Raw genomic sequence first — 17,950 nt, 5'->3', positions numbered from 1 at the left:
TTAATTCTTCACATAAGTGGAAAAAAATCCTGGTAATGCTCATTTTTCTTTTTTTATTAATACTTCAATTTTGTTTCAAGCATCATTTTTTTAACCAAGTTTTTGCTAAAAAGAAATAAATCTGCTAATTTTTGAATGTATTATTTAGTATTCAGTTTTAAAAATCAGAACTTTACTAGGTTAATTCAAAAATACAGACTGTGTTTATAATGCCAAGCATGCCTTTATTTTATAGAGAAAAGTTAGGTTGAAAGGTATAAATACTGGTATTAAACAAGATGCAAATAATATTGGCCAAGTGTTACTATCTTTTTTAGAATCATTATTATTTTAAATTATTCTATTTTAATTTGCACTGTTCAGCTCTTTTTACTTTGTTTATATTTCTCTAGGCATATTTACATCACAAATAAGATATTTTACACTACTTTATAAAGTGTTAAGCACAAATATTCTTAATTTTTAAGATGTTGAGATAAAAATATAATTTATCCTTTATTTCTGTTTGCAAATATTTATTTGGCAGAAGTCTGCGAAATACATGCAAATGAAAATTACAGTAAAATCAATTTTACCACACCCTTTTAGGTTCTCAGAATGATTTATTACAGCCCAATCCATAAAAATTCACATTTTTAAGATATGATCCAGTGCAAAAAAGGCATGTGATGTCTGAAAATCAGCCTAATCACCAGTACATTGTAGATCATGACGTTGGAAAGCTTTGTCTTGTACTCAATCTAATAAATTTTCCTTTACCACACAAAACGGATATCACAAAACATTTCTTTATTACACAATATGCAATGCCATCTGATCCTCCAAGAAAACAAAGATTTTTCTGCCTCTACAATATTACTGCCACAAATGGCAGTTATAGCAAGGAGGCAATAAAATGTTCATTATTGTTCATGTTCAATATTATCTATCTCTGTTTCCCATTTCTCTCTCTCTCTCTCTCTCTCTCTCTCTCTCTCTCTCTCTCTCTCTCTCTCTCTCTCTCTCTCTTTTACAGTAATGGAAACACAAAAACTGTTAGTGCAGCTGTTGTGTGAGTACACGTACAGTTTATCTGCAAATCTATTGCATACAGTTTGTCTCTTCTGTGTTTTGCTTAGCATTGTATTGTTAAAATGGTTAAGAAAAAGCAAAGGAAGAGTCTGAATCACCCTGACAATTTCTGCTGTATGCTTGGACAGTTTACAGCAAAAATCAGAGGAAGAAAATCTACAGTATTACCAAATGTGCATATTTATACTTTGGTTGCAAGATTGGTGATAAAGACAAAACATAGGTTCCACATAAGTGCTGCATTACTTATGCTACAAATCTGGGGATGTGGCTAACTGAGAAAATTAAAAAGTATGCCTTTTGCTGTTCCTCTGGTGTGGTGAGAACCATGCACCCACATTGGCAATTGCCATTTCTGCATGACAAAAATACCAGGGATGTCCAGCACAAGCAAGCACAGCATCAAATATCCTAATATATCCTAAATTAAGGCATGTTCCACATAACGAAGACCTACTGATTCCAGATCCCCCAAAATAATGGGATGAAAGAAGCAGTAAAGAATATAGCAAAGATTCTTGAGTTGCAGACTTTGCTGGACTATCCACTTCAGCACATCTGAACTAGCAACCACAAAATTATAACACACTGCACTTGATTAAGCAAAAAGAGTTGAATGACTTAGTTGATTATTTAAACATATCTAAAGAGCAAGCAGAACTCCTTCGTTACAGGTTACAACAGTGGAAGTTACTTGAAGCAGGAACTAAAATTATAGTACAGTAGAATGTCGGTTATCTGGAATAATTTGAAAGACTTATTTTTCTTCTTCTTCTTCTTTTCTTTTTTTTTTATTAATGGTAGTATTTGAGACAAATGTTTATTTTGTTACAAGTATTTCTGTCTGTTTTTTTTTTTGACTTATATATCTGGTGAAATGTTGGATTAGGAAACCATGAGTGATAGAGTTTAGTCATTCATATCCGTGAACCCAATTTTCCATGGCTTATTTTTTTTCTCTTCGTTTTATATTATGTTTAGTTGAGCTCCAGATTCGGTAAGACTAATATCACCCCGACTGCGTGATTTATTATTTTTCTCAGTTTTTTTACGGTAAATGTCAATGAAAATAAACAGCACTGAAATGGGCTGGAAGAATGTTATATAATCAAATTGATATTATTAACTTGAGAGATTTAGTAGCAAAAAAAAAAAAAAAAAAAAAAAAACAGGTCACAACAAATGATCGAACATTATTTTTAAAAAATACTTAAAATTTTTTTCCAGATAAAATTTGAAGTAAAATACCTACCTGAATATACATCATATGTATAAGTTATTATTATTTTTTTAAAATTAAATAAATTCGTTTTTTTTTTCACAATATTTAAAGTCTTTTTCTTTTACCTTAATACATTATAACAGAATTTATTTAATCTGACCTTACGTTTGATTATCCAGGAAATTTGGCTATCCACAAGAGGTCTGACATTAATTATTCTGGATGTCAACAATGAAGTGTTTTCTGTATATTCTGTATGTTCTGTTTCTGTAAGGATATTAGACTTCTGAACAAATTGGACATTGAACCCAATGCAAATGAATGGCATATATTTATTGATGCCTGAAAATCAAGTTTAAAAGCAGTTTTGCTGAACAGTGGAAATACACCGTGCTGCCACTTTATTAGGTACACCCCTGCTGTGCACACAAATGGTTTGTCCCACAATGTTGCAAGTTACATGACCACAGTTGTGGATATAAATGCAGCAAAACAACCTTTCTAATATCAGTTAAGCTTACAAACTTGCAAGAATGGGGAAAAGGAGTGATCTAATGGACTTTGAACGTGGCATGGTAGTAGGAGCAAGATGTGCTGGACAAAGATTCTCTGAAACGGCAGTTCTCCTGAACTTTTCACACACCACAGTTTCAAGGGTGTATCGAGAATGATGAAATGAACAGAAAACATCCTCTCAACGGCACTCCTGTGGAAGAAAATCGCTTGTTGATGAGAGAGGTCAGAGGAGGATGGCTAGAATTGTGCAAGCAAACAGACAAGCCACAATGTTGCACATCACATTAGAAACCTTGGTGCACAGAACAAAATATCACAATGGACCACTAGTCGCACTTTGTCGCGAGTGGGCTACAACAGCCAACGGCTACATCGCGAACCTTTGTTATCAATGAAGAACAAGCCAGTACACCTCCTGTGGGCACAGCAACACCAGCACTGTACTATCGAGGATTGGAAAACAATTGCTTGGTCTGACGAGTCAAAGTTCCTGGTGCATCATGTCGATGGAAGGCTCTGAATTTGGCCAAAACAACATGAATCCATGGACCCTGTCATGTCTGACGACTACTGTGGAAGGTCGTGGGGGCAGTGTTATGGTGTGGGGAATGTTTTCTTGGCACATGTTGGGTCCATTGATACCCATAAATTCATGTCTGAATGCCACATCGTACCTAAATATAGTTGCTGACCAAGTGCATCCATTCATGTTGGCAGTTTATCCTCAGTCGGATGGTTACTTCCAGCAGAATAATGCGCCAGTACACGAAGCCCAAATAACTATGGAATGGTTCCAGGAACATGACAATGACTTTTCTTTGCTGCAGTGACCCGCTCATTCCACGGATCTCAATCCTATTGAACATCTTTGGGATGAGCTGGAAAGGACTGTTCGCTGCAAGCCTACACCTCCGTCAAATCTCAAGGAACTGTACGACACACTCATGTCTGCATGGTACTCCATTCCTTCACAACGTTTTCACCATCTTGTTCAATCCATGCCTAGACGAATTCAGGTTCTTTTGAAGGATAAAGGAGGTTCAACAACATAGTACTGTAATGTACCATGACTCTGCTTTGAATGTCTGTAATGATCTTAAGGTAACTGGATTACTCACTGATCTGCAAGTTTCATATAATACTGTTGTTTTTTATGTTTCTGGGACAGTTGTGCAACATAAAAATATTCAAATGTTAGCAGTGCAAAAACAGGTAGGAATTTTTACCAGAGAGAGAGAGAGAGAGAGAGAGAAGTAATATAAAATATTTCTCGCTAGTTGAAGCAAAAAAAGATTCTTCTTCTACCTTTGCATATAAAGCTTGTATTAATGAAGAATTTTGTTAAGATTGTATAAAGAAGGAAGTGGATTCTGTACCTGAGGAAAGTGTTTCCCAATTCAACAGATGCAAAATTTAAAGAAGGAATTTTCATCTTGTTTCAAATAAAGTAACTCCTCATCATTTTGAGGAGTTTCTTTATTTGCCGAAGAAAGCTGCAGGATACTGAACTAGCAGCTTGGCAATTGTTTAAAGCAGTTGTCTGTGAATTTCCCAGAAGAAGGAAAGAAGATAATTATGAATCTCTGGTGTCAACTTTACTCCAATGTTATAAAGATATGGACTACTGAATGTCTGAAAATCGATTTTGTTCATTCTCATCTCAGCAATTTTTCTTAAAATTTGGGAGATAAAAGTGATGAGCAAGGAGAATGCTTTCATCAGGACATCCATGAAGGAAAAATGGTACCAAGGTCACTAGGATACTGCCATGATGGGAGATTACTGCCATGTCTTAAGAGAGAAAAGCAAACCAGACCAAAAGAAAAACTCTGAGTGGTAAACATTTCTAAAAAAACAGAATGTACGTCATATATTATATGTTTGATTAACATATCTTAAAATGAATAAGACTAATTTTTAAAGATAGCATATGTTTGTATGGTATTTGAAATTTGTTGTTCTTTAACTTACTAAAATTTCAGTATATCTTTCAATGGAGACATGATAGAGACAATTTAGGTACTTTTTGAAATCAGTGGATCAATTTTCTTTAAAATATGCAACTTTTGTACTAATGGCATAAAACAAGTTTTGCTTTGTTGTCCAGTGTTTTTAGAAGCAAAAGGAGTTTTATCATACCGCATTAAGTGTTCTGATGATCTCATGTAACACTCTGAGGCCCATGTGCTGCTTTCATTCATATGCTTCATTCCAGATATCAGATTCAAGTAAGAGAGTGCTTTCCCACACACTTACACAAATTTCTCAACAATGTCCCCATAATATTATCATGTTTCCATCACCCACAAGCTCATCTGATTTGTTTCTAACATTGCAACTAGAATATAATGGGAATATCTCCGCATCTCAGCTTATCATACAAACACAGAGTTGTTTCACGAGGTGACATTCGCCACCATTTTGACTAACTATTATAATATATAGCAGCCTGGATCACTGCTCACTGAGGGTCACACACACACACACACACACACAGTACTGATGTTGTCTGTTGTTGTGGTGGTGTTTTCTGGCGCAAGGGCAACTTAGGCCATATTGCACCGATGTTGTCTGAGCTCTAAGAATAAATCAGTATTTTAACTTGTGTATGTAATAATGTTTAACTTGCGTGTATACCTCTTTTTAGGGTGCTGAAATTACTTGCAAAGTATTGCTTGTATTCTTGCTAAGTATTGCTTATATTCAATATCTTATTGGTTTCAGTGCCTAAGAGGTTTTTGTAAGCATCGAAATGCTAAGAATACCACTGAATTTTAGAAAATCACAGTGAAGGGCAGCGAAATTAACTCACCCTTCTGGAAAAGCCAATTTTAATGACATAGTATATACATAGATGGTCCATATGCAAAGAAACATGATTGATTGTAAATAACAATATTTTAAATATATATTTTAATTAATGCTAGCACAATAGAAAGGGCTTATATATATTAAAAAAAAAAAAAATTTTTTTTTTTTTTTTTTTTTTTTTTTAAAATCCTGGTATTTTACAACATCTGTTCAATAAGGCCATCATTTTGGTCTTTACAAAACTGTAATCTTTTGGGCACAGAGCAACACACAGCAAGGCAATTCTTCAGAATGTTCTCAAATTCTCTAATTACTGACTGCTGAAGCTCCAACAGAAACTTGCAATTATTGCTAAATACTTCATCTTTGAAGAATCCCAAAAAAAGTAATCACAAGTTAAATCCAGGGAGCGCAGTGGTCATTCAATGGAACCCCACAATCTAATCCACTAATCTGAGAACTTTTCATCTAAGAATTCGTGAACAATTTTTTGCATAGTGAACTAGTGCTCCATCCTGCATAAATAAATAATGCTGAAAATTGATTTTGGACTGGATTAATGGAATGATATTGTCTTTTGGTGGCTTCCTCCTCCAAATTCCAGTTCTGCTGTCAAGCCAAGTGCATTTAAAAATTTGCTAAAGAATAAATGAGAGTTGTTAAAAGCGTAATAAATGCAGTTATGGCAATTAACAATTCCATTTAGTTTAAATGTTACTTCATCAGTCCACAAAACAATTGTTGATGATATCTGGGTTTGTAACACTTATGGCCAAAATATGTTCAGCAAATTCCAATCTTCTGGATCATCCTGATAGCAACAACACAGGATGATAAACCTTGTATTTAAATTATTTATGATTAGATAGTATGAATCAGAGCTGTACTACTCAATGCTCTACGTTGATAATAATATTAATAAAATAATAAGAGGAGTTTACTTCAATATAGTACGTAGAACACTTCCATATGATACCCTCCAGAAATTAAAACGGAAAAAACGAAAAAATCGACAACTTTTTTCGTTTTTTCCATTTTAATTTCTGGAGGGTATCATATGGAAGTGTTCTACGTACTATACTGAAGTAAACTCCTCTTATTATTTTACTAATATTATTTATGATTCTATTTAAGCTTGTTTTATGTATTTTAAGTTCCAAACTTCACTCTTTCAGATACAAGGTCTATCAGGTTTTGATTGATTGATTGCACACACACTTTAAACTTCTTTACAATTTTTTTTTACAGCCTTTATTGTGGTTTATGCCGTAAAAACTTCTTGAACTAGCATGCAACTTTTGCAGTATTTTCATATTTTCCACGCCTTTTTACAATTTCAATCCTTTTCTTCACCATAAGGCTTGTGGCACTTTTACTATGTTCAATTTATTTTGAAACAATAAAAAAACAGAGATTATAAACTATTTTTTCAAATAACATATACATATTTATATCAGCAATTCAAAACATTTTCCTTACTTAAGGACCACCTTGTATTTATATATATATGCTACATAGCATATATATAAAATTTCTGAAGATTAAATTAAAGAAGTAAAAGAAGCACATACAAACTGATAAAAAAGTGTACCTAAAGAAATTAGTGAGTGGATTATTTAATATTAAAAAGTTATTCTTCTATCACAAAACATTTTAATATTACTTACATTATTGTGAAGAAGTCATCATCTACTAATATCATGTCTGCAGCTTCTTTACAAACATCTGTTCCAATTTTCCCCATTGCAATACCAATATCTGCTTTCCTCAAGGCCACACCATCATTAACACCATCTCCCGTCATTCCTACAATTGATCCGTTTTCTTGTAAGGCCTATGTTTATGTGTATGTGTGTATATATTGAGAAAGAAACAATTGGAAAAAAATACATTTGTTTTTTTCAAAAAAAAAAAAAAATAAATAATAAAAAATATACATGTGTGTAAAATATACTTGTATAATGCTGGATAAAATTATGGTAACAATATTTTTCATCGGCATTTAAATTACAATAATAAATTAAAAGATAAAAATAAGTTATTTTATGTTGTTTGTTTGTTATTTGGTTTTTAGGAGCATTAGCAACTAAAGCCATATTGCTCCGGGATATGCGGTGGTAATTCCCTGACCTTTCCGCATCCTCCGTATTTGGTGGTGACGGGCTCGAACCCCGGTCTAATTATTTTATGTAGTTCTATTTACAAATTCTATATATCCAATTGAAACTGAGGTACATGCACCCTGATATGCAAATCAGTGATGCCTGGAAATTGGCCATTTCAAAAATATCACTTTGTAAGGATGCCAGCTCCATAATTTTGCCTGAAAATCATATCTTCAGATCGAAGAAGAATACTGAAGATTCTTTACAATGGATAATTAAAAAAATATTTTCAATACTTCAGGAAGTGTTCCCACCCTGCATCGTCCTACTAAACTATCCAGGCCTCAGGGATCTGTTTGTGAGAAAAGGAGGGGGAGAGGGAGGGAGGAAGGGAGCGAGGGAGGGGGAGAGAGAGAGAGAGAGAGAATGCTTCACAAGGAACTTCAAACTAAAAAGCATCCTTTGGAACTACTATTTTTACTGTTTGCAATTTTTTTTAAAAATCAAATAATGTGAATAAACAAATAATTCTCATTGAATTTTTTCCTGTTATTAAATAATAGTATAATTTTTGAGAATATTTAATATCACATTCACAGCTACACTAGTTATTTTTAATGAAATTTTTAAATGTGCAATTCTCAAAATAATGACACAGCGGCAGATACGAGGATTTATCATTGCAAACCCAGGTTTCTGAGCTGGATATCATCATTCTTCTCTTTCTTGCTTTCTTGGTAATTCCCTTCTACTTGGGTCCTTGAGGTTGTCACAGATATTCTCTCAGATATGCCAGACAAGCTGTACTTGCTACCTGGGAGTCCAAAACACTGATGGAACTGATATTCGGGTGACATTCAAGTCAAATAGACCCAATTTCAGCGAAGTCTGGACGGTCTGTGACAGCCAAATCCTCTGCTTGTACCTTCAAGATGGTGGGACTGTTAGTAATCCCGGGTATAACCTCTGTGCACAAGCACACTATGGGTGACCACCCAGGTGTGAACCAACGTAAACAAGGGACGAGGTGTGGCACCCACACCACATGGAGGAATGCAGCCTATCTGTGTTACCAGGCAATACTAGGTGGTAGATGACTCCCATCAACCGGTGCAATACCACCACTTTGTTTATTGGAGGCTTGAAGTGGTGGTGGTTGTTATTTGGTTTTTAAGAGCATTAGCAACTAAGGCCATATTGCTCTGGGGATATGCGGTGGTCATTCCCCGACCTTTCCGCATCCTCTATTTGGTGGCTCACGGGCTCGAACCCCGGTCTTTGAAGTATTTGAACCCATGTTTAGTTTCCAGAGCTAAGTTCTGGTCAACCCTTCCCTATCTCTTCCATTATGCAGTATGACTGATGACTTTTGAGGTTATGATGAACATCATGGCGAGATCCAATCTTCCCTACATTTCGAGGGTACAGCTCTAAAACGGTGTTCACAAGGCAGCCGCTAGTTAGTACACCAGACCAAACCTACTGGTAACTCTTTAGGAGGCTTCCGGATCAGCTAGTGTATAATCTTCCTACCTCTACTCTGCCAGGTAGTGACTGGAGGGAGTCCGAGTAGTGTGTATGCGGGGGGGGGGGGGGGGAGATTGTCGAGGCCATGTTATGTCAAGGATCTGGGTATATTCTTACCATGTGTATGCCATATCCAAAAATTTCGTTACTTCACACAGCACATTTTCTTACTATTGAATACACCACGAATTTTCAAACTAATAGAGTAAGCTTATCTGCGAAAAGATCTAAACCTCCCAAACACTTCCTAGTTCATTTCACAAATATACATCATCTCAATTCTAACCTCAATGATGTCCATTTCCACTTGCAGTCTGCCAAACCCCATGTACTTTTTCTGACAGAATCTCAGTTATCGATTGATTCAACTAATGCTCATCTCAGTTGCCCAAATTATTCACTGTATGATTCCTTTCGCCTCAAAGGTGGTACTTGTGCATATGTTCGTTCCAATATTCCCTGTCAGAGATTTGGTAATTTGGAATCTCCTCTTTTCGATCTCCTCTGGCTTAAAATCTCTCTACCTCATTGTGTCATATTCATCTGTTGTTTCTACCGTTCTCCCAATTCCACTAATCACTTGGAGCTCTTTGACTTCCTCTCTTTGCAACTTGACTTTCTCCAGTCCAACTTTACTAATAGTGAGGTAATTTTCCTTGGTGATTTTAATGTTCGCAACCCCAGCTGGTCGAGATGCTGAGGCTTTTGCAATTACTAATGACCTTGCACAGAATGTTCATTTACCTACAAGAATACCGGACAATCCTAACCATACAGCCAACACGCTTGATCTTTTTCTCACAAACAACTCTTCTAAGTACACGGTGGAAGTGAGTGGTCCTTTAGGTACCTCATATCACAACTTGGTGATTGTCTCTTCTCCAATGAAGCCTTTATCTCATGGCTATTCCTAACCTCGTATTGTTTGATATTACAAGAATGTAAAATAGGATGACCTTCAAGATTTCTTTTCCTTGGTTGGATTACTACTTCAAAACTTCTGATGTCAACTTTTGCTCAGATTGTGTCAGTGAAATTATTCTTGTAGGAATGGAATCCTTTATTGCATACTCCACTTTAAAATCTCGTCCTTTATCTAAACCCTGGTTTTCCAATAAATGTACTAAGCCTGTTCAAGAGAAGAACGTTGCAATTCGTAATTGGCTTGTTTCCAATTTATCAGTTCCATTTTCTGATTACTCCAAAGCTTGCAATAATTGTAAAGCAGTTATTAACCAGTCCAAACTAGATTTTGAACAGGCTAAGAGTAGAAAACCTGCTTCTTATCCTAATGGTAGCCAAGCATTCTGGTCTTTTGCCAAAGCTATTGGCCACAACTTTTGCCCATCTGAGCTCCCACCCCTGTCAAAACCAGATGGTTCTGTTGTCACTTCATTCAAGGATAAAGCTGACCTGCTAGCATCCCATTTTTCTTCTAACTCATGTATTAATGATCTTGGTAAAACACCTCCCACCGTTCCCAACATGCTTCATTCAATACCTCCTGTGGTCTTCTGTCAAAAGGATATTAAGGATATTAACGAATCTTGATGCTAAGAAAGCTCCAGATCCTGATGGTATTTCTCCACTTGTTCTCAAAATCTGTGCTTCTGAACTTACTCCTGTTCTCTGCCACTTTTTTTCACTTTCTCATTCCAAAGGTGTTTTTCCTCCTGCTTGGAAATTTGCTCATATCCAGCCAGTTCCTACAAAGTGTGACAAATCCCTCCCATCCAATTATCACCCGATTGCAATTACTTTTATTCTTTCTAAAGTAATGGAGAAATCAATTAACCACCAACTCTTAAACTACCTAGAAACCTTCAGTCTGATCAATGATCACCAGTATGGATTTCGTCAGTGTCGATCCACTGGTAATATTCTGGCTTATGTTGCCCATTTATGGACTACTCAAAGGAAAAGTTCGGTGACACACAAGCAGTTGCTCTTATCTTAAAGGCTTTTGATTTGGTTTGGCATAAAGGTCTTCTAAACAAGCTTCCATCTTATGGTTTGCCAACTGTTTTTAGTAATTGGTTAATCAGTTTTCTCTCTGATCGCTCACTGAGGGTGATGGTAGATGGCTCTCTGTTTTCTAACTTCTCCACTAATGCCGGTGTCTCCCAAGGTTCAGTTCTTTCCCCCACTTTTTTCCTCTTGTATATTAATGACCTTCTTCCATTGACTTGAAATCCTATCCATAATTTTGCTGATGATAGCACATTGAATTCACTTTCCATTTTGAGAAACCTTGTCCTGCTGAATCAGCTTCAACTTCTAGAAAATCTGCTACCAATTCTTTAAATGTCAATCTCCAGTGGGGCAAAGACAACTTAGTTGATTTCAATCCTTCTAAAACTCAGTCTTGTCTTACATCTCGCAAAAAGGATTCTTCTGCTCCTATGCTTATCTTTAGTGACACAATCCAGTTTCTAGGAAAAATTATATATCTCTTTTGGGGATTACCCTGACTTCTAATCTCTCTTGGCACAAGCACATTACAAATATTGCTTCCTCTGCAACTAAAAAACTTGGTTTTCTGTTTCGCTCTCGGTGTTACTTTTCTACCAAACAGCTGTTCACTCTGTACAAATTGTAAAACTGCCCTACCATGGAATATTGTTCTGACATCTGGGGCGGCCTCCAAAACCTTTCTCAGGCTTCTAGATTCCTTCCAGAAGAGGGCAATTAGGCTAATTAATGACTCATCTCTAAAATCTCTAACTGAGTCTCTCCACTCGCTGTCTCATAGATGTACTGTTTCTGCTGCATGCCTTTTCTACAGATACTTCCACTTCTGAATTGGCATCTATAATTCCCGCTCTCTCTTTGAAAACAGTTCGAACACGTGCTGTCACCAACCAACATCCATTTACTGTCCAACTTCAAACTCACAGAACCAACTTTACATCTTCCTCGTTTATTCATTCAACTGCTGTTTTCTGGAACGACCTTCCTTCATACGTATTTCCTGAAAAATGACAGTCTACAGAAGTTCAAGTCCAACGTCAACAAATATCTTCTTTCACCTTCTCAACCCCAGCATGGTACTACTTCAATCTAAAAATTAACCCTCTGAAGTCTGCTCAGGTTATATTCTCCCTTAAATCCATGCCGACTGTACTCAACGTTTCACTCGCAGGGGTACGAATACCAAACGTACCCTCGCACACAGACCTTGGCGTTCTGTTCGACCAAAAGATGTCCTTTGTCAACCAGATCGACAAACTCAGTACCAGATTTTCTCGTCTACGGTGGATCTCAAAGCAGCAGCTGCTACACGTCCAACATCCTGCCACTGTTAAAAGGTTCATCACCTCCACTGTCTACCCTGCCATTCTCTATGGTGCAGAAATATGGGCCTCTGCTGCACATACAAACCTTAAGCGGGTGTACACTGCTGAATACTGGCTACTGAAATGGGCGAATAACAAGCTTCGGCTACCTCCTGCTACCACAACTACCATGATGGCACAAGCACTCGACATCCCGAGGTTGAAGTTCCTGATCGTTGAAAAGAGGCTGGTCTTCACAGCCAAACTCATCTCAGGCCAAATATCATCTCCAAATATTTGGAATGCTTGCTCTTGGAGGATTCCACAGCCAAGCCTAAGGTCGGTACCAGCACTTGTGGCTCACCACAACAGGCTTGTACTCACCGAAAGATTTCTGCCCAAGCAGATGCTCGCTGCCCTCAACCGTGTGGACGCTGACATCGACACCATAATAAGTAAAAAGAAGGACAGACACAACTTTATCAAAGCTCTTGAAACCTGAATCACTGCCAAGTTGTATTTGTTTTTCTTTATTTGTGTTCAGCTCCTTGTTTTTATGATGTATTTGTATTTCTTTTTGCATTTGTAATCTGTATTTTGTAGCCTTTTGTATGTGTTCGCTATATTTTGTAGCCATTTGAATTTGTACTTATGTTATCTATATGTGAACCCCTGGCGCTCGTCGCCGTGATGGGATATTGTGCTGTAATTCTACTTCACAATAAAGATTTATTTATTTACTAATGTACTATAGGTTCTAATACCTCTTGTGTTTGGGATTTTCATAAAAAAAGAGAACCTCTTTCTCAGGGTAACGCAGAATTTTTTTTTGGCTGGTGCAGCATAAGCCTCAGGCCCAGCACCATATAATATAGCTAATAATAATATAATTTGTTTAAAAAAATTAATCTGGTACTCTTTCAATGGAATGTCTGGCAAAGGAGGGTTGTTATATAAACAAATAACAGCTCTTCTTAAGTTGTTTACAATGAGCCACCTGCTCTCTGTGGGACCATGAAAGGAGAAGATTCAAGAAAAGTAAATAAAATCAGACAGTGTTATGTGAAAAGGTAAACAATACAGATGATCCTCCAGCAAACTGATGCTAGTGAACAGCCAACTGCTTTTTACACATGGCTTGTCACAATTGTTGTAAAGCAAATAGCAAAGTAAATTGTAAGTTAGATGATTTTTGTTTATTCTGAGAGGTACTTAAGAATAAATAAAGCTCATTATGTAAAAGTGACAATAAAATAAGATATCAAATGAAATTAACAAGTTGAAGCTTTTGCATCATTATGTGGAAAGTTATAAATGTGCATACATTAGCATTTTTAGTATTAGCAAAGGCACATGATGCAAGAAAGCAAGCTTATATAACATCAGCTAAAAAAAAAAAAAAAACCCTTATTTCATTCATCCACTCGCTCCATATGTTTGTCAAGTTTTTCCGCCTTGAAACTATTTAAGCTATCAACTTCTACAATGACAGATGGAAGTTTGTTCCACCAATCAACCACCCGCTGGCTAAAGGCAAACTTCCGCACATCTATTCTATAACCGTCTTTCCTCAATTTGAATTTATGCCCTCTCAGGCGATTATTCTGAGCAAGAGGAAGAATCCCATCCGCATTGAGCATGCTCAATTCATTCAAGGCTTTATACACCTCAATCAGATCACCTTGCAGGTGCCTAGTCTCCAGACACTGTAATTTGCAAAACTTAAGCCTTTCTTCGTAAGAGCAACCTTTGTTCCATTCACTAATCTTGTTGCCCTTCTCTGTACTCGTTCCAACAGCTCTATATCCTTCTTAAAATGAGGCCTCCAGATCTGTATACAGTACTCAAGGTGTGGCCTGACCATTGCCTTATACAAGGAGGGGATAATCACCTCCTTATCCCTGCTAGAAAAATTCCTGTATATCATTGACAAGACACCATGCGCTACTCTTGCAGACCTTCTGCACTTCTCAGAAAACTTCATATCTGCCTACACAATTACCCCCAGGTCCTTTTCATTCTCTACAACTGTCAGTGTGGTACCACAGAGTTTATACGTTACTCTGGGACTACTGCTTCCCATATGTAGTACTTTACATTTGTCAATGTTAAACTTCATTTGCCACCTCTCAGCCCATCTGCTCAACTTTTCTAGATCCTGTTGCAGCAGTGTACTTTCATTAATGTCATTAACAACCCTGCCAACTTTCGTATCGTCTGCAAACTTGGACGTTAAGCCTGATATACCATAAGAGATATGGGTATATGTTTCTGTGTACCTTCCCCAAGATGTTAAGATTGTATATATTCTTTCAGCATTTTTTTTTAAATTATAAATATTGATTAGGCTTATGAGCATTAATAATCTTAATAAATAAGGTAATTTAATTATGACAATTGTCTTTTTACTTTATATTGTTTCACTGTGCCTAATTTTAGCATTTCAATCAAGAAATGATATTGATAATCAATATCATTTCTCAATATGATATTGAGAAATGATGTTGATTGTCAATCTGTCATTGTTTTGTGACAGTTTGCATCTCCTCCATCTGAACAACTTGATATCATGGGTAAAATAGGTTAAAGCATGAAATTTCTTCCATGATGTGAACTCTCTAAGTTTTGTACAGTTTCTCAATAGAACTTATTTTATTGCTTGACAACATTACTCATGAACTAATGTTTAAGTTTCTACAATAAAATGTTTACTAGAATGTCCAGTCTTGTACTACTCATATCAACCTGAAGAATTCTTCAAAGTCTCAAATAACTATAGGAATATTCTAACCCCTTCAATTACAAACCTGTGTTCAAAATTGAATACTTATATGTACTTTTAAATCTACTTCTGTTTCATTTAATTGGAAATGTTAGGTGTTTACTATGTATTGTATAAGTAAAACTAAAGCAGAAAGAATTTCTAGTCAAGTCAAGGCCATTCTCTAGCTATTCCACGAAGCACTCAATGCTGCTTATACAAGCAGTCAGTACAGATTATTATTATTAGCCATATGGTGCAAGGAAGCCTGGGGCTTATGCTGCACCAATAAAAAAAAAAAAATTCCTAAGTTACCCTGAGGGAGAGAGAGAGAGAGAGAGAGAGAGAAAGAGAGAGAGGGGGGGGTAGAAAGGAATTACCAAGAAAGAGAAGAATGATGATATGCAGCTCAGGACCCTGGGTTTGCCAAGCCCATACTCACCAAATGTTGAGCCCCTGGGGTTAATTATGGTAAGTAAAAGGTACTAATGAGTGACCTTGAGCCACTAGAATCAATCTTCTCAAGCAGGCTTATCTATTATTATAATTGCTGGCTATGTCGCTGACTTGGTTTTTTGTGCTAGTAATGGTTGCTATTATATCTGGCCACTATTGTTTTATATTACAGTAATACCCCGACCTACGCGAACTCGGAGTTACGCGGTTCTTGATTTTTTCGTTTGGTGTATATCTAAAATTAGCTTACCAGTGATTTGGAAGTCAAATCATAAAGCTTGGGTGAAAGTTTCCATTTTTGAGGACTGGTTTGGTCACCACTTCATACCTGAAGTCGAACGTTATTGCAAGTCTAAACAGATTCCATTTAAAGTGATGCTTCTTATTTGACAATGCACCCAGTCACCCTCCTGCCACCCTAATTAATTTCGACCCATGTGTGAAAGTTGTGTTTTTGCCTCCAAACACAACCAGCTTGCTTCAACCGATGGACCATGGAGTCATCAAAACATTCATGGCTTACTACACGAGGCGTTCGTTTGCACGTCTGAATGAAGCTATGAGACAAAATAGTGAGATATCTGTTAAAGACTTTTGGAAACAATTCAATGTTTTAGATGCCGTAAGAATCATTGAAAAATCTTGGGATGAAATTCACAAAAAAAAAAACAATGAATGGTGTCTGGAAGAAACTTCGTCCATTTTTTTTTTCAAAAACGAGACGAAAACAACGCCAGAAACTGATTGCGTCGCTCATGTGATAGAAGAAGTTGTTAATCTTGTCAGGCAATTAGATTTGGAGGCGCCTCCGTAGCCAGGTGGGAAGGAGCAGCAGTGCGTAGCACGCTTCTTGATTAGACTGGGGTTTGAGCCCGTCACCACCAAATACGGAAGATGCGGAAAGGTCAGGGAATGACCACCACATATTCCAGGAGCAATATGGCCTTAGTTGCTAATGCTCCTAAAAACCAAATAACTGAACTGAACTGAATTAGATTTGGAAGTCAGTGGTGATCATGTCAACGAGCTGTTGGATTCACATAGTCAGGAGCTGACAATGAATGAGCTCATAGAGATGCGTGAGCAAAATGTCACTGAAGTATCTGACACTTCAGACCCAGTTCCACCAGAAAAGCACATGACAATTGCAAGCTTGACAGGTCTCAGCTCAATTGAAAAGGGCTTAAAAATTTTAGAAAACATAGACTCCAACAAAGAACGCGTTATAGCTACAAAGCAAGGAATAAAAAAATTATTATTAGCTTGCTACGAAGAAATTCTGCATGAAAAAAAGAAGGCGCTGTGTCGTCAGACGAATTTGTTAGATTTTATGAAGCCATTGACGTCGAAATAACTTTTTTACGTAACTCATTTATTTTTTTAATACATATTTTGTATTAATATGTATAAAAAACTGCAATTTTATTAAATATTTTTCTTCTAAACTAGTGTTTTTGTTAGTCCTTGGTCCCAATTAAACAAAATTTATATGTATTTATATGCAAAGGTGTACCCCGACTTACGCGAATTCGACTTAAGCGATTTTCGTCGGACCCACCTATCGCGTAACTTCGGGGTATTACTGTATTGAACTTTATATATAGTCCTTTAATTAATAATAAATAATTAGTATAGTACCACACAGTTGTTTATTATTCCAGGAGGATTACTGCTATTCATATGCAGCACATTTGAACTTGTTGATGTTAAAAAATGATTCTTCTCAGTCCATCTGGCAGAGAAGGTTACTGCCATTAATCACCCTGCCAACCTTTATATCACCTGAAAACTTACACATTATGCCTGATAAGCCTTCATTAATATCATTATAAAATACTGTAAACAATAACAGGCCCAGCACTGAAACAATAACAGCACACTCCACTAATTCCATTAATCCAAGAGTAGTGTCCCTTGATAACTACTCTTTGTAGCAGTAACTTGAAACAATGGTACAACCTGTACTGAAGTCACTCATGTGGAACAGTATCAAATATTTTATTGAAATCTAAGTATGGCATCAAAATTATTTTTTTATGTCGTACATTTCTCTGCAACTACCTCACAGTAGCCAATTCAGATTGATAAATCTTCCTTCGCAAGATCTCCCCTCAACAAATCCATGCTGATTGCATTTCTGACAAGAACCTCCTGCATTACCTCTTTAACCACTGACTCCATCTAGGGAAGTAGCTTCCCTAGCACA

General features: G+C 36.5%; 1 protein-coding gene across 4 annotated transcripts in view; it reads right to left on the bottom strand.

Annotated features, from left to right (window-relative positions):
* SPoCk (secretory pathway calcium atpase) overlaps nt 1–17,950 on the bottom strand; it is a 461,326-nt gene that overhangs the window by 52,203 nt on the left and 391,173 nt on the right. For all 4 annotated transcript variants that reach the window (XM_090376865.1, XM_090376868.1, XM_090376866.1 and 1 more), the window contains exon 18: nt 7,288–7,454. In XM_090376865.1, the coding sequence (XP_090232991.1) occupies nt 7,288–7,454 (167 nt within the window). The remainder of the gene's footprint in view (nt 1–7,287; nt 7,455–17,950) is intronic.

The sequence above is a fragment of the Mastigoproctus giganteus genome, chromosome 7 (assembly GCF_048544385.1).
Source record: "Mastigoproctus giganteus isolate SK-2022 chromosome 7, ASM4854438v1, whole genome shotgun sequence".
In the NCBI taxonomy this organism is placed as follows: domain Eukaryota; kingdom Metazoa; phylum Arthropoda; class Arachnida; order Uropygi; family Thelyphonidae; genus Mastigoproctus; species Mastigoproctus giganteus.
This window is presented reverse-complemented; position numbering and strand designations above follow the sequence as displayed.